General features: G+C 40.1%; 1 protein-coding gene across 10 annotated transcripts in view; it reads right to left on the bottom strand.

The window, feature by feature from the left end:
* Positions 1-275: 275 nt before the first annotated feature.
* Positions 276-22545, bottom strand: part of TXNRD1 (thioredoxin reductase 1) — a 97948-nt gene continuing 75678 nt past the window's right edge. For 6 of the 10 annotated variants that reach the window (XM_009181575.4, XM_009181570.3, XM_009181571.3 and 3 more), the window contains 4 exons: positions 19670-19777; positions 16717-16812; positions 11728-11862; positions 1730-2208 (listed from right to left, as the gene is read on the bottom strand). In XM_009181575.4, coding sequence (XP_009179839.1) covers positions 2146-2208; positions 11728-11862; positions 16717-16812; positions 19670-19777 — 402 coding nt within the window. In that variant the 3' untranslated portion in view covers positions 1730-2145. The other 4 variants (XM_021922836.2, XM_009181572.2, XM_009181573.2 and 1 more) reach the window with 2 other exon arrangements.

Below are 22545 nucleotides of genomic sequence, written 5' to 3'. Positions count from 1 at the left end.
TAAAAAGTGATACCTAAGAAGATTAAGTGCATGTGAATGTAAAATCTGAACATGGTAATCAACATTTCTGTAAACATTTATTGACCATCTACGTGCCTGATACTGCCAGAAGATGGGAAATGGCAAGGAACTCATCAGTCTATCTATACTCAAATCAGCATAGCATCATTGGAGCCTACTCAGCAGCTAGTTCTTCAACACAATGTCAGAGATCTACTCAATACTCTTGGAAAGACTCCCAAGACCATCATTCAGTAAGAAGGCACACATGTGGATATTATTAACGCCTTTTAATGTTTCACATTGTTTTGTATTTTTCAGAAGATTTGTAACAAAAATACATGGAACTTAGTATATATTTCAACGAAATGGGTAAATACAGAATCTGAACAAGACAAGTCTATAAGATATAATCCTTCTTGTGGGGATAGAACATTCCACTCCACTAAGAAAAGAAAATCACAACATGATTAGGGCTGACTATCTCATACTGCCTACTGTGCTAATTTCAGACTGGTGGACTTGGAGGAAAAAAACAAATTAAAAATAAATAAATAAAACTGAATATGGTCAACTGCCTCAATTGCCCTCTCCTTTTCCCATTTCCTATTTCTTCGTAGAACCAGATGAGATGAGGACGTGAGGCAGAGCCCTGGGGGGACGGTCAGGGGCTCTGCTGCCTAAATGCCAGGCAGATGCACGGGTTCCCTGAGGTGGCCCAGAAATGTACTTGGAAACAACCGCTCAGTGCTGTAACTGAGAAATACAAGTAGACAGAGGAGCAGGAATGAAAAAGGAGCTTCAAGAACTGCTGGCAGGAGGCCTGATGTCCACAGCACGTGTTCAAAACTCAACTTACAGTTAGAAAAGACAGCTGAAATAGAATCCTCAGCCAGTATATTGACAAACACATAACTGAGGCATTAATACCTCTTTATAATAACGCAAGTTGGAATGCTAACAAAGCATAAACACTTCTGCAAAAATTCCACAAGGCACAGTTGTTCATTCAACAGAAAAAGTCAAAACCACTTGGTTTTTAAATGAAAATCCTTCACATCCACCTGTGTTCAAAATAATAATAATAACTTATGATATTAATAACTTCCTTTAAAAAGCAATTACCATAAAAGATTTAAATCATAAGCATGAAAAGACTTATTTTCCTACTAATGTAGTCTTAGAAAGGAATAGATACCTAACACCATTATATGTTGTGTTTTTAGCATAAAAGGTAAAGCTACCGGAAAAACTTTTAAACAAGTTACGTGTTTTCCATTGCAAATGATCTCAGCTTGCTTAGACCAACACACAATAAACTAAAGACAGAAAGATATGTACTGTTTCTCTCCCATTTCTGGTGTATGTCTGCCTCCATGACAAATAATAGTGAGAATCATACTGTACTACCAAATGCCAGGCAATGGCTGGCCAGGTAGCCATTTCTCTTCCTAAACAGACCTTAAAATAATAATCATCCGTGATGTAGCACACAGAGGCAAACTTGGCTAGAGTCGATCGCAGATGTAGTTGTTTTGGGCATATATGAGAGAAGAAACTGCTGAGCAGGTCAGTAAAGAACAGTCCATTTCAGCGGCAGGACAGTTCTCTTTCCTGGGACAAGCCTACAAAGCCTCCAAGGGAGCCAAACTATCCCTTCCATGCAACAAGACACCTTGTATGGATACTCTAGCCATGACTTACTTTTGGACAAAGATCAACTGCTAACGTTTTTCATCTCTAATATCATTAACACCATGGAGAAAAAAGAAAAAAAATCAACATTAGAAAACTTGACAAGAATAAGAAAATCCACAAGGAAAAGTCATGCTAAAACTGATTTGACAGTTGTTCCATCACCGCCTACCCCATGGGCTTGAGACTGGTGACTTCATGGATGCATCCCTTTGATGCCCTGCCAAATGTCAGCTTCAAGTCTGTCAGTGACCCCAGTGTGATGCTGCCTGCCTTCTATTCACCAACTCCTATCCAAAAGATCCAAGGGGGCCTTGGGCGGTGGTAAGCATAGGCCATGCGGGTGCCGAGAGCCCAAGAACCCTCTAGAAAACTTCGCCTTGGATTTGGGCACGGAAACGAGTCAGTGGTTTGGAGTCTTGGCAACAGCATCCACACTGGGGCTTAACCTCAGCAGCCAGCCTGGAGGATGCTTGCCCCAGAGCGCTTGGTCACAGACAATGTTGTGAATACCTGCAGGGGAAGAGAAAGCACAACATCTTCAGATGCCTGAGCAAATGAGGTAACAGGGAACAGTTCAGATAATGCCATACGCATTAAAACTGTCTTAGGGGACTACCAAAATGAATAAAACAGAGAAGTAGTATGATCGAGGATATTTTCTATTTCTCCAGAGAATAAAAAGGGGAAGACATTTTAAAACCAAGGTGAAAGAGAAAAAAAATTTAGGTTATATCTATTAAAGAATTTTGTTAGCATGGGGGATGATTAAAACAAATCAGGTACCCCCAGTTGCTTGTCAACCCTCTAAAAGAAATTCACCATAGAATATTTTGGATATAAAGGGTATAAAGTGCCCAGTTAGAGCCCCATGTGTGCCACCCTGATGGCCTTTTCCTCCTTTCCCTCCACCGAGTTGGTGCTTATCATTCCTAGGCATTTCTTCCTGCATTCTCTTGTGTTTTTTTAAGAAGCTTTACCTGCAAATGGGAAGATGATGTACATTCCTCTGTTACCCTGCTTTTTTGTATCCCATATGGATACAAATAGCTAATTCTTCCATTTTTTCACTGAATAGAGTTCGATTCAATCACTACAGTATAGAACAACACATACAGTCTAGTATATATAGTGTATATTGTAGTATTTAATTATTCAACTAGTGAATATGAATCACACATTCGGGCTCCTTCTGCTGGCCAGCCAAGCTGTTGCCAATGTGCTCTTTGCAATACAATGCTGTGACATTCCAGCGCATCTCCTTGCACACAGAGCTGAAGTAAAACTGCTGGGTCAGAGGGCAGGTGAAACTTTGGCTTGACTAGATTTTCAAGGTACCTGAACCAACCTATACTCTCATTTGCAGTGACTAACAAGTTCTCCTTGTTTCATATCCTTGCAAACATTTGTGTGACTTGACAGTTTTGGACAATTGTTACTTGTTACTGCTCAAGATTGCCTGTACATAAAAACAAAAATACTTGTGAATAAGGGTGAAGACAATTTTGTGTAAGGGAGGAATAATACTGAGAAAAATCTTGTCTGTTTTAGCTTCAGAGGGTGACAAAGCCTTTACTTCTCAAAAAAAATCCAGACCAAATACTAATGGCCAGTATCTTAAAAAGTTTTATAATACAAATGCATCAGAAAATATGGATAATTCATACCCCCCCCAAAAAACAATCATTATAAAAAGAAAGAGGCTCATCGTTGTTAGCAAAGATGTGCTAAAATCCTTGAAATAATTATCCTTTTTTTTTTTTTGGAGGCAGAGTCTCACTCTGTCACCCAGGCTGGAGTGCAGTGGCACAATCTTGGCTCACTGCAACCTCTGCCTCCCAGGTCCAAGCAATTCTCCTGCCTCAGTCTCGAGTAGCTGAGATTACAGGTGCCCGCCACCATGCCCAGATAATTTTTTGATTTTTAGTAGAGACAGGGTTTCACCCAGTTGATGACTGGTCTCAAACTCCTGACACTCAGGTGGACCTTTAGGCCTCCCAGAGTGTGGGATTGCAGGCAGGCGCAGCAGGCCCAATAGTTATCCTTTTCACACTCATTATAGAAAAAACATTGTCACTGAATTTTGCAACATTTTAATTAGCACTCATATGCAATGCTGGTGACATTGTAAACTAGTACAACTTCTTTGGAAAAGCAATAGAATTATTTTGTTTAAAAAATCATATGGGCGGGTCAGTGGCTCAAACTATAATCCCAGCACTTTGGGAAGCAGGGTGGATCAGGAACAGGGAGATGAGACATGGTGAAACCAAATCTCTACTAAAATACAAAAAACCTTGAGAGTGGTGGGCAGGCGCCTGTGATCCCAGCTACTCCCGGAGGCCTGTAGAGAAGCCAGGAAGAATGGCGTGAGACAGGAGACTTTGGGTAGGATCATGTCATCAGACAGGACAGGGCAGACTCAAAAAAAAAAAAAAAGAATGTACAGGTGGGAATGAGGGGAAACAATACATGATCATAAAAATAGCTGTGTTAGAAAGGGGTATTAAGGGCAATTCAAACGTGCTTTCTTTTCCATTTTTAAAATGAGGAAAAGAATAGAGGAAATGAAGGCATTTGTCAATTGGGCTTATAATTTTGAGAAACTGGGGTTCCATTTCTCAGAAACTGATTTAGAAATAGGACCTTAGGAGATTTAGTTGGCCAAATATAAAAATGAGCTCTTATCTACTTTTTTCTTTTTTTTTTTTTTTGAGCAGGAATCTCGGCTCATCGCCAGGCTGGAGTGCCAGTCAGCGCGATCTCAGCTCACTGGCTCCTCTCCCGGAGTTCCGCCAAGCATCCCGCCTGCCTCTAATAATTGTATTTGAAGTGGTAGGGTTTCTGTAGCAGAGATGGTCGTCTGTTCTTCGATCACCATGTTTCCAGTAACTCAAGTCCCAAACTGAAACTCCCTCTTTTTCTTATACTGATGTTGTTCTTATGTTAAAGGCAGAGTGAGCTGCATGTGATGGTGTGGCAGGCAGGCACGTGGCTCACGCCTGCAATCCCAGCACTTTGGGAGGCCAAGGCAGGAGGATTGCTTGAGCCCAGGAGTTTGAGACCAGTCTGGGCAACATAATGCAACCCTGTCTCTCTCAAATATATATATATATATAAGCTGGGAACAGTGGCATGTGCCTGTAGTCCCAGCTACTCAGGAGACTGAGGCACGAACATTGCTCGAGCTTGAAAGGTCAAGGCTGCAGTGAGCTATCACACCACTGCACTCCAGTCTAGGTGACAAGAACCTGTCTCAAATAAATGAAAAAACCTGCTGAGGTCAACTTTGACAGATTTCATTCGTTCACAACTGTTTTAGAATTTTTATAAAAACATGTATTTTTAAAAAATGAGCAGAAGGGGCAGCCTCCGTGCCCTTCCATCCCAACACACAGGACTCGTACAAGGGTCAGGAACCGCTGGAAGCTTTCCACCTCACATACTCGTGTCTGTCCCCGCCACTTCTAGCCACAGAAGGCTCCCTCACTTTAGACTGGGATTATACTGACTATTAATTGAAAACAAAAAACACCAAAACTTTTAATATTTGACACTAAAATTCATTTTAAGACATTACAAAGAAGTATTTTCAAATGCTTTCCGCTTGAACTATTGTTCTTCTCCTCTACAAGTGAATTTGATTTGTTGAAATTACTACTCAAAGTTATGTGTAATCCGTTTCCTACTCAATGACTGCGGCTCAGGCGTTCAGAATAAATGACCACCAACCCCATCTCACACTGAATAAGGCAAACGCATTGCTAATACCCCAGGCGCTGAGAATCCCTCTCACAGGACTTCAGTCAAAACAAGAGTAGCCTCTCCTCTTACAGCAATTCCAGAATTCTAGTAATTCCCTTTGGAAATTACTTTGCTAAGGAATTTGTCAACTTTTGTAAGTAATTACTCCTCAGAGTCAAAGATTGCTCTCGACTGCCCAGGATTTTTACCAAAGTGAGTCACTGTGCCAGCCTACCACCACAGCTGGCCGTGGAGCTGTGGCTATTTTTGAGCACTCAGTTTAAAGCAGTACTCAGGACTGGTTTAAAAATTACTATTATTTCTAATTAATCCACTGGACTAACACTTGTGAAATTCACTGACAATGTACTGGGGAAATGAAATTTTAAAAGGCATGTAAAATTAAAACACCATGTTTATTATTAGATCAGTCACTGTCAAATTATTGTTAAAATTTCTAAACTTTCTTCTTCGTTTCTATCCTTCTGTCATTATGGACTAATAAACATTCTGTGGACCACATCTGAACAGCATTCCCTACAGGATATGTCTGGATGATAAAAACAGTGGGTCCAGTAGCAAATCCAATTACTATCCAACTCAGAACTCAGCATTTGGCAGAGAAAAGAGTTCCCTCTATGAACCCCTAATACCAAGTTTCACTCTTCCTAGATCAAGAAGCTTTAAAAAAACAAACAAACAAACAAAAACTTCCCTGGGATAAATGCCCAGTAAGGAGTGGGATTGCTGGATCATATGGTAGCTCTACTTATAGTTTTTTGAGGAACCTCCATACTGTTGTCCACAGTGACTGTGCTAGCTTACTCACAGAAGTAAAAAGAGCAGAGATTACTAAAGGCTGGGAAGGGTTGGGAGAAGCAGATAGGGAGAGATTTGTTAAAGGATATAAAATTATAGCCAGATAGAAGGAATATGTTCTATAGCATCTTAGGATAACTACGGTTAAACAGTAATGCATACTTTCAAATAGCTAGAAGAAAAGATATGGAATGTTCTCAACACTAAGAAATGGTCAGTGTTTGAGATGACAGGCTAATTACCCTAATCTGATCACTATAAACTCTGTGTTTCAAAATATCACTATGTACCCCATAAATATGTACAATTATTGTGTCAGTTAAAAATAATTTTTTAAAATGTCCATAACTAGGAGTTTTAAGCCTTTGGTTTTTCAAAATCCAGTATCAAAGCAAGCAGTTCATAACCAGGGTTTAAAAAAAAAAAAAATCACTGGAGCTTTTTCACAATATATATCCCTCTCCAACCCCCATTAAAAATACTGTCATGACGACCTTTCAGTCCAGCCACATCTTCTCCCCTTCCAAGCCGCAGCCACATCTTCTATAATATCCTGGGGAAAAAAGCAGCTAACAGGTGCAGCTATTCAGCATCTATTAAATGCCAGGAACTCTCCTACACACTTTACAGATTGCATTTTAATCAACCCTACTGTTAGATATTCTCTTATTTTGTTTTATTTATTTATTTATTTTTTTCAGACAGAGTCTCGCTCCAGGCTGGAAGGCAGTGTCGTAATCTCAGCTCACTGCAACCTCCACCTCCCAGATTCAAGCAATTCTCATGCCTCAGCCTCCCGAGTAGCTGGGACTACAGGTACGTACAGGTACCGCACCAGGCCATTTTTGTATTTTTAGTAGAGACAAGGTTTTGCCGTATTGCCCAAGCTGGTCTCGAACTCCTGATCTCAGATGATTTGCCCACCTTGGCCTCCTAAAGTGCTGGGATTACAGGTGTGAGCCACTGAGACAGGCCATTTTACTCTTTTTTTTTTTTTTTTTTTTTTTTGAGACAGGGTCTCGCTGTAGCCCAGGCTGGAGAGAAGTGGCATGATCTTGGCTCAGTACAACCTCTGCCTCCTGGGTTCAAGTGATTCTTGTGCCTCACGTCTCCCACGCAGCTGGGATTATAGGCATATGCCACCATGCACAGTTAATTTTTCGTTATTTTTGGTAGAGATGGGGTTTCGCTATGTGGTCAGCCTGGTCTTAAACTCTGGGCTTCAAGTGATCCACTCGCCGCAGGCTCCCAAAGTGCTGGGATTATAGGAGTCAGCCACCACGCCTGGACTCTTATTTTATTTAATGTGGAAACCAAGCTTCTGAAAACCTGGGTGGTATGGCCAGGTCTCACTGAGAGGAATTTGCTGAGTGAGATTACAACCCAGGTCTGTGTGTCTCCACTACATCTGTGCTGCCACCAAGAATCAGTTCCATTTTAAATTCTATGCCAAATATGGTAGGACAGTCTGTGGAGATGCAGTATCACCCGCACAGCGTGGTGCTTTGGGGTCTGGACTGCCTGGGTTTGAATCCCAGCTCGGCCATGATCAGGCTGGGTAACCATGGGCAAGTTACTCAACCTCTTCGTCCTTGGTTTCCTCGTCTGTCAAACAGATATACTACCCCATCCACCACATGGGGTGCTCATAAGGACTAAGTTAGTCAACAGGCAGGGACACAGTACTCAGCACACAGCAGGCCCTCATACACATTAGTGGTCTCATCATCGCTGTCACGAGTCTGCTCTTGCTATTACCTCCTGTTGCAGGACACAAACCTGAGTGGTCTTCAGCTCTCCCTCTTCCCATTCCCAGCCAGTTGGCAAGTACTATCAACTCTACCCTCAAATACAACAGTGTCACTCCATTTCCACAGCCACGCCTCCGGCCACTATCATCTCCTCTCATCTACCTCACCAGCCACATAACTGGATCTGCCACTCCACTTGCCCACTCAGTCCAGCTTCCATGGTGTAGCTGGAGGAATGTTTCTGAACAATGTACCTGACCATGTTACTCCCTGCTTTAGACCTTTTGGCTGAATCACAATGCCCCAAAGGCAGTCAAAATACCCTTCCTTAGTTTACAAGACCATCACTTACCCAGCTGTTTCTCTAGCATATATATATATATAAAAAATAAATAAATATATATATACACACACACACACTTTTTAACTCTCTAAGTTCTTTAAGCTATGGCAATATTGAGAGTCTTCTTCAGTTCCTTGAATGAGCCATCCTTTTTCCCACCCAGGCCTTTTGTACAGTGTTCTCTCACTAGCTAACGTCCACACATTCTTCTAGTCTTAGGTAAGAACTCCCTCCAGAATCATCCTGCCCCAACATCCTGTGATACTGTGAAATGATGAGAAATACATATTTGCTCTTCCATCCTGTCCCTGATTCCTGGCATGGGAGCTTCAAAAACCCAGGAATTTCCTGAGTGACACTAGTGAGATGAGCATTTTTTGCTATTCATAATGAGCCCCTTTCAACCACACCTGAGCTTATGCTAATGATGTGACTCTTGGTGGGGCCCTAGATAGCTTCAAGATGGCGGCTGGTTGCCAGAGGAACCAACCATGTCATCAGAGGTAGAATTTTTAGCCCCAGTTCTGGTCCTCTACATATGGGGAAGGAGCAGGAGATTGGGTACTTACGAATGGTCAATGATTAATCAATCATGCCTACATAATGGGACCTCTAGAAATACCTAAATGAGGGGTTTGGAGAACTTCCAGGTTGGTGAATATCGAGGTGCTGGGAAGGTGCCACACCTAGAGAGGACATGGAAGCTCTGTTGTCCCCTGCCTCCCCACAACCATCTTGCCCTGTGTATCTCTTCCAATTGGCTGTTCCTGAGTTGCAACCTTTATAATAAACAAGTAAATATAAGTAAAGTTTATTCCTGAGTTCTGTGAGCCATGCTAGCAATTTATCGTGGGAACCCCTTGACTTTATAGCTGGTAGGTCAGAAGTATAGGAGTCCTGGGCTTGACACTGGCCTCTGCAGTGGTGGCAGTCTTATGGGAATGAGCCCCTGTAGGATCTGATGCTAACTCCAGGCAGCTGGTATCAGAATTGAGTTATGTTATAGGTCACCCAGCTGGTGTCTAGAAAGCTGGAGAACTGGTTGTTCATGTGAGCAAAACCCCCACACATCTGGGGTCAGAAGTGCTCTGTGAGTAAAAAAAACAAATCACAAGAATCCCTGAGCCAAAGACCACAAAGGTGGCACCCCGGTGCCTCCAGCACTTTAGATCTACCCTGATCCTAGGATCTGTCAGACGGAACTGTTAACTGGCACATCACCCAGCTGTCTCCTCTCCTCCTAAGCTTAGCCAAATCCCTGCTGCATCCCCAGTGTCCAGCACGGCACTGTGCACACAGCTTGACAAGTGTGTTCACAGAGTGCGATTTCACCCAATTTTTTATCTTGTTAATCAGTCAATAGCTTGGGGAAAACAAAAATATCAGAATCCTATCAAAGCATCAGAAAATTCAGCCTCTGAGCTTCAACAACATAAGAGGACCAACAGATGGAGATGCACAGCCCCAAATGTGCCAGGCATACTAAGGAGAACAGGCCTTTGGCTGACCTCCCCACAGCCATGGGCTTTAGGAGACGTCCTGCATCCTCACTGCATCCTTCTGCCCAGCTGGCAGTCACCCTGCCAGATGCTGCTGTGCACGCTGCTGCTGGATTGCAGCACAACAGCCTCCTGAGGGGGTCAGAGGCCAGCACACAGCAATCTTTCTTTCAACAAGCCCACTGAGAGCTGAATTCAGACAAAAAATTAGACACTCATATACAAAAGACAATAAAATTGTCTTTTCTTTCATCCCTATCAAAAATGGTTATTGAAGCTTGTGAGTATTTTGAAACAGCATCTACATTTTTAAATATACTCACTATTGTAGGTTGAATTGTGTCCCCATAACCCCAAAAGGCATGATCAAGTCCTAACCCCCAGTATTTGTGAATCTGGAAATAGGGTCTTTGCAGATGTAATCAAGTGAAAATGAGATCATGTTGGATTAGAGTGGACCCCAATCCAATGACTGGAGTTTCTTTATAAGAAAGAGGAGGGAAATTTGGACACAGACACACAGGGGATAAGGCTATGTGAAGAGGGAGGCAGAGATTAAAGTGATACATCTGCAAGCTAAGGAACGCCAAGGATTGCCATTGCTACCAGAAGGCAAAGGAAGAGGCAAGGGAGGATTCTTCCCTAGTGCCTTTGGAGGGAGCTTGGCCCTGCTGACACCTTGAGTTTGGACTTCTAGCCTCCAGAACTGAGAGAGAGAAAATGTCTGCTATTTTTAAGCCACCCAGTTTGTGGTACTTTGTAACAGTAGCCCTGGGAAACTAATGTACTCAAGAAAGCAAAGTTAATTGGCTCCTTCCCAACACAGGCAGTTTGAGTCATTACACTAAATAAAAGATCTATCACACATTAAGGGCATTAATCAAGACTTCAGTTTTTATATTTTTTGAAGCTTAATTCTATTTCCATCACAAAAACAGAAGCTTTCTATAAATGAAAGAAATAAATGATGCTCTAATCTCTCAACATGTTAATATTTTAGGCTTATATCCCAGCCAGGTGCCTATTAATAGAGGATTCTTGATCACAGAGAAGACAAAGCAAAAGAAAGCTAAAACGTTTTTCCAGGTCTTAAAGCTGACATTCCACATACTTAGCAATGAGTTCAGTTGTACAAAGGCAATCATGAACAGAGAGAACAACCAGTCATGGAGCTGCTGAATGAAATCTGGCAAGAACGTGCATGCGTGTGTGCATGCGTGTGTGTGTGTGTTTGCAAGTGCAATGTACACCCTGGAAGCCACTGGCTACAACAGATAATTGCTGCAATTTTCAACTCCATATATAAGCTGGTATAGTATGACATGCCTCCTCCCACATCTTCCCAAGTTCTCCAATATAAACACATTTTTGGCTTACCATTCCTATGCAGTTAGGTATTACAATATTTAACTCTTGGATGATAACTGGCAGGGAAGAAACACTGACACCCAGAGGCCTAGATTGGTCAATTTCTAGTTCTACTGTCATTTGATCTTTGGAAAGCATCATTTTCAAATCTCATTCCCTGATACTGTAAGCTGAAGAGGCAGACAGTATCAACTAGCCTCAAGATAGCTGTGGAATAACTAAGATTGAAGCTCTTCCATTATTAACTGATTGCCATGAAAATAATTTAGAAGATATGATAAATAAAATAAGGCACAGCTCTATAACTCACTCTCATAATTTTTACCACTTAATGACATGACAGAAGCCTCCAGCTCATACCATGAGCAATCAATATTGAAAGATGAAAACTAATTTTTAGAGACAAGGCCCTCTTTTGAGGAATCATTATCAAACTCAGGGTCCTAGATCTGCCACGTATAAGCTGGGTGGTGTGCATTTTTAAACTGTAGAAGTATAGATGACCCACCTCTGCACAGACAGGGTGGATTCCAATTGTGCTGTCCAGCTGCTTTTTGGTCAGTCCACATTTGAGTGCAGCTGCGAAGCCTTGTGTAACTTCTCCAGCATTTGGACCCAGTACGTGAAAGCCCACAACACGTTCCTAAGGTAAAAAAAAAAACAACAATAATGCAACTAAGCTGATTTTTCTCCCCTTCTCTTCCTACACAGCCTTAGAGCATTTCTCCAGTCTATTTCTTAAAAATGCAACTCAAAAATGAGCAGAGACTTTTTTTTTTTTTGAGATGGAGTATCGCTCTTGTTGCCCAGGCAGGAGTGCGATGGCAATGGTGTGATCTCCGCTCACTGCAACCTCCGCCTCCTGGATTCAAGCGATTCTCCTGCCTCAGCCTCAGCTGGGACCCTATAGGCACACACCACCACGCCCGCCTAATTTTTTTGTATTTTTAGTAGAGGTGGGTTTTGCCATGTTGGCCATGCTGGTCTCGAGCGCCTGATCTCAGGTGATCCACCCCCCTCAGCCTCCCAAAGTGCTGGGATTACAGGTGTGAGCCACCGCAACTGGAAAAACGGCCAGAGACTTTAATGACTGCTACTAGCCGCTATTTAGCCTAAAGACTCCCCAACATGAACCAAAACAGAGAGTATGATGTTCACTTCAGGCAGGAATGAAGGGACAAGAAACAGCTACAAGTGATTACTCATTTTATGAGAAAAAATACAAAAGGCAAAGATGCCTACAGGTCTTTAATCACCAAAATGTTCTGGAAAATATTACCAAAGGGACAGGGTGTCCTCACGTCCTGTATTTGATTATCTCAGCTCCACAGACACTATCTGTAATAGCTGGGACCCTTGAGAGTAGTCAATCAAATTAAAAAGTCATTTTGACTGGGCAGCATAGCTCAAGCCTGTGATCCCAGCACTTTGGGAGGCTGAGGCAGGAGAATCACCTGAGGCCAGGCATTCAAGACCAGCAACATAGGGAGACTCTGTCTGTACAAAAAAATAATAACAATAAATAAAAATTAGCTGGGCACGGTGGCTCACGTCTGTAGTCCCAGATACTTGGGAGGCTGAGGTGGGAGAAATGCTTGAGCCCAGGAGGTGGAGGCAGCAGTGAGCTATGATCACACCACTGTACTCCATTGTGAGTGACAAAGACTCTGCCTCTAAAAAATAAAATAAAAATAAAAATTTAAAAGTAATTTAAAATAAGGTTTTGAGGATAAATAAATAGCACAAGATCACTGAAGTCTGAAAACATTTTTTGTTTTGTTTTTGATAGAGATGGGGTTTCGCCATGCTGCCTAGGCTGGTCCTGAACTTGTAAGCTTAAGCAGTTCACCCACCTCAGCCTCCCAAAGTGCTGGGATTATAGGCGTGAGCCACGGTGCCCGGCAAAGTCTGAAAACATTTTTAAAAGCAAAAGAAAAATGCCTGGCACTCTAAAATACCTGTGTAGAAATTATTTTGGATAAATTAGAAATGTCAAACTCTGGCTGCCTCTGCCAAAAGCAGAGAAATCTGATGCACTCTGCTGTCAAGCTGACAGATTTTCAGCACCGACTCAGACTAGACTATCTAGTCTAATCTCGTCATAACAGATGAGGCAACTCAGGCTGTGGGGTACAGAGCTTGTCTAAGGTTCCATCACTCCCTGGAAACAATCAGGAGGTTGTTCTGCTGACAAAGGACTGTAATATATGGCATATTGTACTCTTACACATATTCACCCTGACAATTCAGGGTTTATGGTATGAATAAAGTGTATCTGCAGGAGGAACTACTAAAAAGCACTTAAAATAGATTTCCATGTAATAATGTGGAAAGGGTCTCAAAAATAATGAGATTATTAAAAAGTTGCAGAGCTCTACATAATGAGGATGCCACCTGCAATTAAACCACGAACACTGTATGTTTGTTTATGCATTCATAAATAGGTGGCAAACATAAGAACATAAGCATGAGACCCTACAACTTCAAAAGTTTTACCTTTTGAAGTGAAGGAAGACAGAAGACTGCACAGGAATAAGATAATAGTTAATAGCATGGTATATACATTGTGTGAGAATAAATGTACAGATCTGCCCTTACCTAGGTAAACAATTTGAGCACAATTATTTAACTTCCAAACGCTTCAGTTTCCTCATCTATAAAAATGGGAAAACAACAGCACATATACCTCACAGGATTATGTAAGGATTAAATAAATTAATACCTGTAGAGCTCTATAGTGCCTGGTATATAGTAAGTGCTCAATAAATACAAGCTGTTATAAACTGCGTATATGATGGTTTATCTCTTGTAAGAAAAAAGCCCTGAAACAAATGCAGCAAAAATGTTAATGTTTCTTGACTTTGGATGGTGAGTACCTTCTTCATCTTTATTATAAACGTTTTATGTAAAAAAAAAAAAAAAAAAAAAAAATAGCAGAGAACAAAAGCCAGCAGTTAATAAACATTTGTACGATTTAGAGTCAAGGACATTTAGACGCTGAAGTCAAGTGACTGACTCAAAATGAATAAAGCACGGCCCAGGGACAGTCAAGTTCTACAAGCTTTCCCCTCAGATTGGTCATGACAAAAGAGCAGTAAGAAATATTCATCTTCTCTATTACTATCTTTATCTATGAAAATAACCTAAAACACTGTCACCCTCCTTATGACCTCAATTACTGACAGGTTTATTGGTAGGAAAATTATTTTCCACGTTATTCTAGCAATGCCATTTGAACAATGTAACATTGGAAAAAGAGCAAAATGCATATGATTAAAATGGATTTACTTGGTAGGAAGGAGACCTTCAAGGTTTCACTGACTGCTATGAGCAACTGAAGTCTCTCTCAGTGAGACAGGGGCAGTTAATATACTGCAGATGAGAACGGCTGACATTTTCTCCTTTTGTCTGCAGTAAAAGTGATATCTAATGTATACTCATATAAACTTTTAAGAAAATTTGTCTGAAAAGGAAAAGAAAACTGCCAGGCACGGTGGCTCACGCCTGTCATGCTAGCACTTTGGGAGGCCGAGGCAAGAGGATCACAAGGTCAGGATATCAAGACCACCTTGGCCAACATGGTGAAACTCTGTCTCTACCGAAAAACAAAAATACAAAAATTAGCTGGGTGTGGTGGTGCATGCCTGTAATCCCAGCTACTCAGGAGGCTGAGGCAGGAGAATCGCTTCACCCAGGGAGTCAGAGGTTGCCATGAGCCAAGATCGCGCCACAGCACTCAAGCCTGGCAACATAATGAGACTCCATCTCAAATAAAAAAACAAAGAGAAGAAAAAGAAAACTATATATACAATTGTTTTTTATGTTAGCTATGTAGCTCTTTATGGGTTATCCTAGTATATTCATTTGAATCTTTTTTGCAGAGGATTCAGGAATTTTTCTAAAACCCTTGGTTCTACCAAAAAACCAACCTGTAACTGTCCTACTGCCTAAAGCAGTAGTTTCCAAATAGGATACATGGCTTAATTATATTCAAATTTCAAGATTAAAACAATATCAGAGTTTACTAGGCTTTTAACGTATAGGTTCTTTAACATCATTTATACTTTTACTGAGGTCATTTCTTTAAAAAGTGTCAGCTAAGTTAAAAAGATCAGTTTTCTTAAGAGTCAATACACTACTTAAAGAGAATGTGTGTATATGCATACCTATGTCCCAGGTTACAATGTGTGGCAGCAGTCAAAAAACTTTAAAAATAGGAATTATCCAATCCCTCATTTCATACATATGGAAAAAAACCCTGTGAGGTATAGAGTTTGCTCACAGGCTTTCACAGGTGTCTGCTAAAAAAGTACTGTAATAGGCCGGGCACAGTGGCTCATGCCTATAATCCCAGCACTTTGAGACCAAGGCAGGCAGATCACCTGAGGTCAGGAGACTGAGACCAGCCTGGCCAACATGGTGAAACCCCATCTCTACTAAAAATACAAAATAACTGGGCGTGGTGGTGGGTGCCTGTAATCCCAGCTACTTGTGAGGCTGAGGCAGGAGAATCGCTTGAACCTGGAAGGCAGAGGTTGCAGCGAACCGAGATCCCACCACTGCAGTCCAGCCCAGGCAACAGAGTGAGACTCCGTCTCAAAAAAAAAAAAAAAGAAGTACTGTAATGTATTGCATATTGTACTCTTACACATATTCACCCTGACAATTGGGGGTTTATGGTATGAATAAAGTGTATCTGTGGGAAGAACTACTAAGAAGCACTTAAAATACCTTAGATTTACATGTAAGAACACCAGACTATGTGTTACATGTAGCAGCAGGCAATCAAATCTTAGAACTCAATTAAGGGCTCTTTCTCAGTAGTGCCAGCTGCTGAGGATCAAATGTGCGTTGCTCCTGTTCTTTTTTGTTATTAATTATATTTAGATAGTCTATGACTTTATTGTTCCTCTTCTATAAACACAAACACAGACAGTTCTCAAGTTGTGCCTTTGGTTCCTTCACTCAGTAAGTTTTGGCTGCCTGTTGACTAAGTGCAGGGCTCTGTGCCAGTGAAGATGATGAGGGAGCAGGCAGTACAGCCAAGGTCCTTGCCGGCTGCTGATACCTATTACCTGAGACAACTGGCAGGCGAAATACTGAAGGAATGCCATCTGCACCATGTGACCAACTAAGCTATATATTAAAAACTAAAGCCGGGTGCGGTGGCTCACACGTGTAATCAGCACTTTGGAAGGCCGAGGCAGGTGGATTACAAGGTCAAGTGTTCAAGAGCAGCCTGGCCAACATGGTGAAACCCTGTCTCTACTAAAAAAATACAAAAATTAGCCGGTGTGGTGGTGCGAGTCTGTAATCCCAGTTAGTCGGGAGGCTGAGGCAGGGGAATCGCTTGAACCTGAGAGGCAGAGGTTGCAGTGAGCCAAGACAGTGCCATTGCACTCCAGACTGGGTGACAGAGCAAGACTCCATCTTTAAAAAAAAAAAAAAAAAGAAAAACTAAATAAAATAATTGGAAAGGATTGAGAATTGCACTTACATTGTCTTTAGTATTACAGATTATTTTTGCATAACATTTGTTGTTATCTCTTGATGGAATCGTCCATTCCAATGGCCAAAAGTAACTATGGTAAACCTAAAAAGATACAAAAGCAAAATTTAGACCCATTATTTTAAACAGTAAGTCTCTCAAACATACATGGTGCAAGACAGTGGAGGCTCTTTAGTAAGTAGACTTTCATTAATAAAATTCATGGAATAGGAATCTGGTCAAAAGGTAAATGACTTTAAACTCCTTGCTGTCAAGCACTTTTGCTATAAGCTCAGCCTTTAATTATGTATCTCAACCTCAAAAGAGTACACCCTAACTAATAACAAAAAAGAATGAGAGAATGACAGAAATAAGCCATTTAATTACCTGCTGTCTTACACTGAAAACACACACATATACAGACCTCAATACTATCTTGTTACCCAATGTGAATGACAACTTGGGCGAAAAACAAGTAAGGTGCCAGGATCAATTATGGTAATTATCTAGTTCTCTTGCTAAATGCTTCCAAAAGGCATTTCCTCCTTTGGCATTATTCACTAAAAGCAGTGAAGGAAGGAGACAGGGAAGGAATGAAGGAAGGAGGAAGAGGGGGAGGAAAGAAGGTTGGAAGGACAGCATCCTTACTGATGTAATTCCTGGTTGACTAAATGGATTTTTTTTCTCCTCCAGCTGCTAGCCTCAGTTCAAAACATGATTCTACCTTTTATGACCGAATTGACTACGAAGACATAAGAAGTGTTCTTCCATGTTGTGATAAATTATATAATTTTAAAAATAAACATGGGTTACAAAATTTAATGTACAGTATCACAGTATCCCAATTATGTAGGAAAAAATTAAAGGAATCATCCCCCAATTGCTAACAATTGCTGTGTTACAGATATAAGTCCATGAGTAATTGTTTCCTCTTTCCCTTACATTTTTCAAAGTTTCTTCAACTCAAACACATTATACTTCTATAACAAAAAAGCAAATTAAAAAACTTAAATATTGTCTATCAAGAAATATGAAATATATATGAAAAATTTCCAATTTTAATTATATATGTATGTCATGTATATACACACTCATATAGGAAATCTATCTTCAAAAAATAATCTGAGAAACAATGAATTATAAAGATGTTTGTGATTCTATTTATAATAATGAAAAACTGTAAATAACCTAATCAATGAATGGCTTAACAAATTATAGCACCCCTTAAAAGAAGAATTCCCCTTTTTTTAAAAAATGGAGATTTTAGAGAATTAAAGATAGGAAATGTTCATGACATAACATTACCATTAAACTTGGACCTAAAACTGTAACTTCATCAAACTTTGAAAAAAATTAAGACATACATACCCACACAAAAATCACATATACATACATAAAATATTAAAAACGCATCAAAATATTAAGAGAAAAAGAAACTGGAAGGAAATACACAAATATATTAATAGCAGTTATCTCTTCATGAATTAAAATTTCCTTTTTGATATTTTCCTAATTTCAAAACTTCCTCTTTTTTTTTTTTTTTTGAGACGGAGTTTTGTTCTTGTTGCCCAGGCTGGAGTGCAATGGCCCAATCTTGACTCACCACAACTTCCGCCTCTCGGGTTCAAGCGATTCTCCTGCCTCAGCTTCCCAAGTAGCTGGGATTACAGGCATGCAACACCACACCTGGCTAATTTTGTATTTTTAGTAGAGATGGGGTTTCTCCATGTTGGTCAGGCTGGTCTCAAAATCCCGGCCTCAGGTGATCCACCCACCTCGGCCTCCCAAAGTGCTGGGATTACAGGCGTGAGCCACCACGCCCAGCCAGATACACTTTTTTTTTTTTTTTTTTTTGAGACAGAGTCTTTCTCACTCTATCGCCCAGGCTGGAGTGCAGTGACGCGATCTCGGCTCACTGCAAACTCCACCTCCTGGGTTCATGCTATTCTCCAGACTCAGCCTCCCGAGTAGCTGGGACTACAGGTGCGCGCCACCAGGCCCGGCTAATTTCTTTTTGTATTTTTAGTAGAGACAGGGTTTCACCTTGTTGGCCAGGATGGTCTGAATCTCCTGACCTTGTGATCTGCCTGCCTTAGCCTCCCAAAGTGCTAGGATTACAGGCGTGAGCCACCGCGCCTGGCCTCAGATATACTATTCTTATAATCAGAAAAAAATGTTAATATTGTGTTACTAATAGACCAACATATTACACGCTACTACCAATGCATGTAATAAAGATTATTAAGAGATTTAAAATAGGCTTTTATATAAAAAAAATTGACTTATTCACAAACCTGGTCTTTCAGAAGGTTTTATTGGAAATTGTCCCCAAAATGATTTAAAATAGCAGTTCTTCTGGGTGGCATTATTTGTGTATATAGAAATAGTGTATTTCACGTGCATTTTCCTTGACTCCATGATAAAACGTGAGCAGAAAAGTTAGTACAAATTAGAGGGTAATGCTAGAAACAAATAGTACTAATGGTCAGAGCAGTGGAAATGTTAGTTTTTATTTTTTCTTTTCATTTTCCTATAATTAATCATGAGAAATCAATAAATGTGATTTTAAAAATTAAAAGGAAATATGATTGGGCCAACTGACAGAATTAGAAAATGAAAGTTAAATCAGATAAAAATTATTACACCAATACTAAATTTCCTAAAAGTAACACTATGGTTACATAAGAAAATGCCCTTATTCACAGAAATACACAATAAAGTATTTAGGGGTAAAGGAGCATTCAGCTTACTCTCAAATGATTCACAGAAACACACACACACAGAGAATGAGAAACTACTAAAAGTGTATAAAATAAATTGGCACAATGTTAGTAATATATGAATCTGGATAATGGGTATATGAAAATTCTTTGTACTATTTTTCAACTCTTCTGTATATGTTAAAATTCTGAAGAAAAAAAAGTAGTGATATAACATAGGAGAAAAGAGGAAAACAACTCACCTCAATATTTTCTTCCCCAAACTTCTCCACAGCTTTCTCCTCAGAAAGGCCACAAGCACCATATTCCAAAGGAGTAAATACAGTGGTTGGAACATTTTCATAGTCACACTGTTTAAAAATGGAGGTAAGGAGTTATAATAGGCAAAGTTCTAACTTAAAAAAAGAAAGGTACACTTCAAAAAAGTTCAAAATTGACAAAGGAAATAAAAGTAATAAATTGCTACCAAAAGTATGTGGTCTCAATCCCAGATATTCTACTACATTGAGAACCATTAACTTATTTGAAAAGTTTAGTAGAAGTGTGAAGTCTAGTAAGACTATGAGAAAAAGATTCATGCAGCTTCTCTATCCATCAAATAACTGATGTTATCAACAATGATACACTTTCTTTCCCCTTAACAAAGCAGGCAAAAATAATACTGGTGTACCCAAATCTGATAGTCTTGTATTATCAGTGATAAAAAATTAAAAGACTTCTTTAAAACATCTATTAGGTAATACATATTAACAGCCATAAAACATTTTATCCTTTTGGCCCAATAATCCCACCTATAGAAATCTATAGTAAGATTATAGATATAATTTAACATATAGATGATATATTACTATATTTTACTATAATATACAATACTAACATAGTAATAGTCTGATATACAGAAAAGGCTACATGTATTAATTGAACATTGCTATAGTACTCAATAGTGGGAATGTTGGAGTAGCTTAAAAATCCCAATTAGGGCCGGCCATGGTGGCTCACACCTGCAATCCCAGCACTTTGGGAAGCTGAGGCGGGGGGATCACCTGAGATCAGGAGTTCGAGACCAGCCTGGCCAACATGGTGAAATGCCATCTCTACTAAAAATAACAAAAATTAGCTGGGCATGGTGGCAGGCGCCTGTAATCCCAGCTACTTGGGAGGCTGAGGCAGGAGAATCGCTTGAACCTGGGAGGTGGAGGTTGCAGTGAGCCGAGATTGCACCATTGCACTTCAGCCTGGGGGACAAGAGCGAGACTTCATCTCAAAAAAAAAAAAAAAAAAAAAATTCCAATTAGAAAGTGATTCTATAGTTCATACTCTTAATGTAAAACTGCACTATGCAACCATTAAAATGGTAAAGAAGACCATGGGGGAAAAAAGGTTAACTCTTAGGACTATTTTCAAAGCATACTGTACGATGTTAATAGGTACAGAGGACAACAGGATTCCATAGTCAAATGAACTTGTAAAGAGCTGGATTAAGCAAATAAATGAGTTCCTCTATCAGGTTTCTCAGAACCTTTAATATGCTGCTGTGAATTGTGAAAAAATATATTATGTAAATGCCAAGGGTTTATAATGCCATCTGGTAAAAGCCTAGCAGTTATACACAGAGGTGATCCAAAGTAACATTCTGCATTTAAAGTAAGAGAAGTGCAATTCTCACTCTCTAAAACAGGGAGATAAAATCTTTAAAACATGCTCGCCTCTAGAAACAATAAATATAATCAATTTTCTCTAAAAAAAAAAAATACATAGACCCTTGGAATTCTAATTTAAAAGTAAAGGCAGACAATCACTCACACCACAATGGTATATCAGGGAACAGATTCACCCTCCTGCTTTAAACAACTAGAAAACCAGACAAGGATGGAGCAACACTTTTTAAGACATTGACCAAGAGGCAGTGCAAGCCTGTGATCCCGGCGGGAAGGGAAACAAATGAGATGAGTCCTGTGACTGCTCCAGCTTACTGCTCAGAGGCAGTTTCTAAGCCTCAGTGCAGGGAGGGAGAGCTCAAACAGAGCCCAGGGTCTTTCCTGTAAGCCAAGGTGGTTTCAAGTTGCAAGTCACAAAACCAAAGTGGATGGAATTGCATGTGTAAAGAGAGTTCCTGAGGTCTACAGAGGTCTTCTTAGATTATGGCTGAGACATACAATAGTATGTCCAAGGAAACAAAAAGACCCATGAATTTTTTTCTGTTTTTTTGGAGACAAGGTCTTACTCTGATGCCCAGGTTGGACTGCAGTGGCATGATCACAGCTCACTGCAGCCTTGACCTCCCAAGTTCAGTTTATTCTTCCACCTCAGCCCTCTGAGTAGCTGAGACTAGAGGCACATGCCACCTCACCCATCTCATTTTTTGTATATTTTGTAGAGATAGGGTTTCGCCATGTTGCCCAGACTGGTTTCGAATTCCTGGGCAAGTGATCCTCCTGCCTCAGCCTCCCAGTGTGCTGGGTTACAGGTGTGAGCCACTGTGCCCAGCCATATCTTACTTTAAAGCACAACTCCATTCAATGATTTAGCTTTTTTTTTTTTTTTTTAAGGAAACCACTGAGACATGAATTTAAGAATAAATTAAATGCATCCAATCTCAAGCTATATTGAGATACCCGATACGCAATAAGTGCAACAATGCACACAAGATGTAATTCAAAGAGGCAGTCTTGTTAAATTTATTCTAAATAGTAATATGAACCAACTGCTATTCCCTAAATAATCAATCTGGCATTCAATATCTTAACCCTCAATCCATTAATTCAAAATATGAGATTTTATTACATTACATCCCAAGTAACCCCAGGTCACAAATTTTGCTAGCATCACTCTTTGAGGTTCCCATTACTGTAACCAACTGAAACCATGATAAGGAAAATGGGTAACGCCAACATTATTTACAACTAATGTTTCTGGAATCCTTTTTAAAAAACAGCTGTCTTTATTCTTTTCTGGCCATCTAGTCCTATGAAACATACTGAAGAGTTTTAACATCCTATACTGGCTTTTAAAAAATCACTTTAAAATTTAATATAACATTTAACGTATTCAACATTCTAAGAGATTATTTTCTAAGGACTGGGTAATAAGGCCTGAAGAGTGGTTTAAACTACTTTGC

Source organism: Papio anubis, chromosome 9 (genome assembly GCF_008728515.1).
Source record: "Papio anubis isolate 15944 chromosome 9, Panubis1.0, whole genome shotgun sequence".
Classification (NCBI taxonomy): domain Eukaryota; kingdom Metazoa; phylum Chordata; class Mammalia; order Primates; family Cercopithecidae; genus Papio; species Papio anubis.
This window is presented reverse-complemented; position numbering and strand designations above follow the sequence as displayed.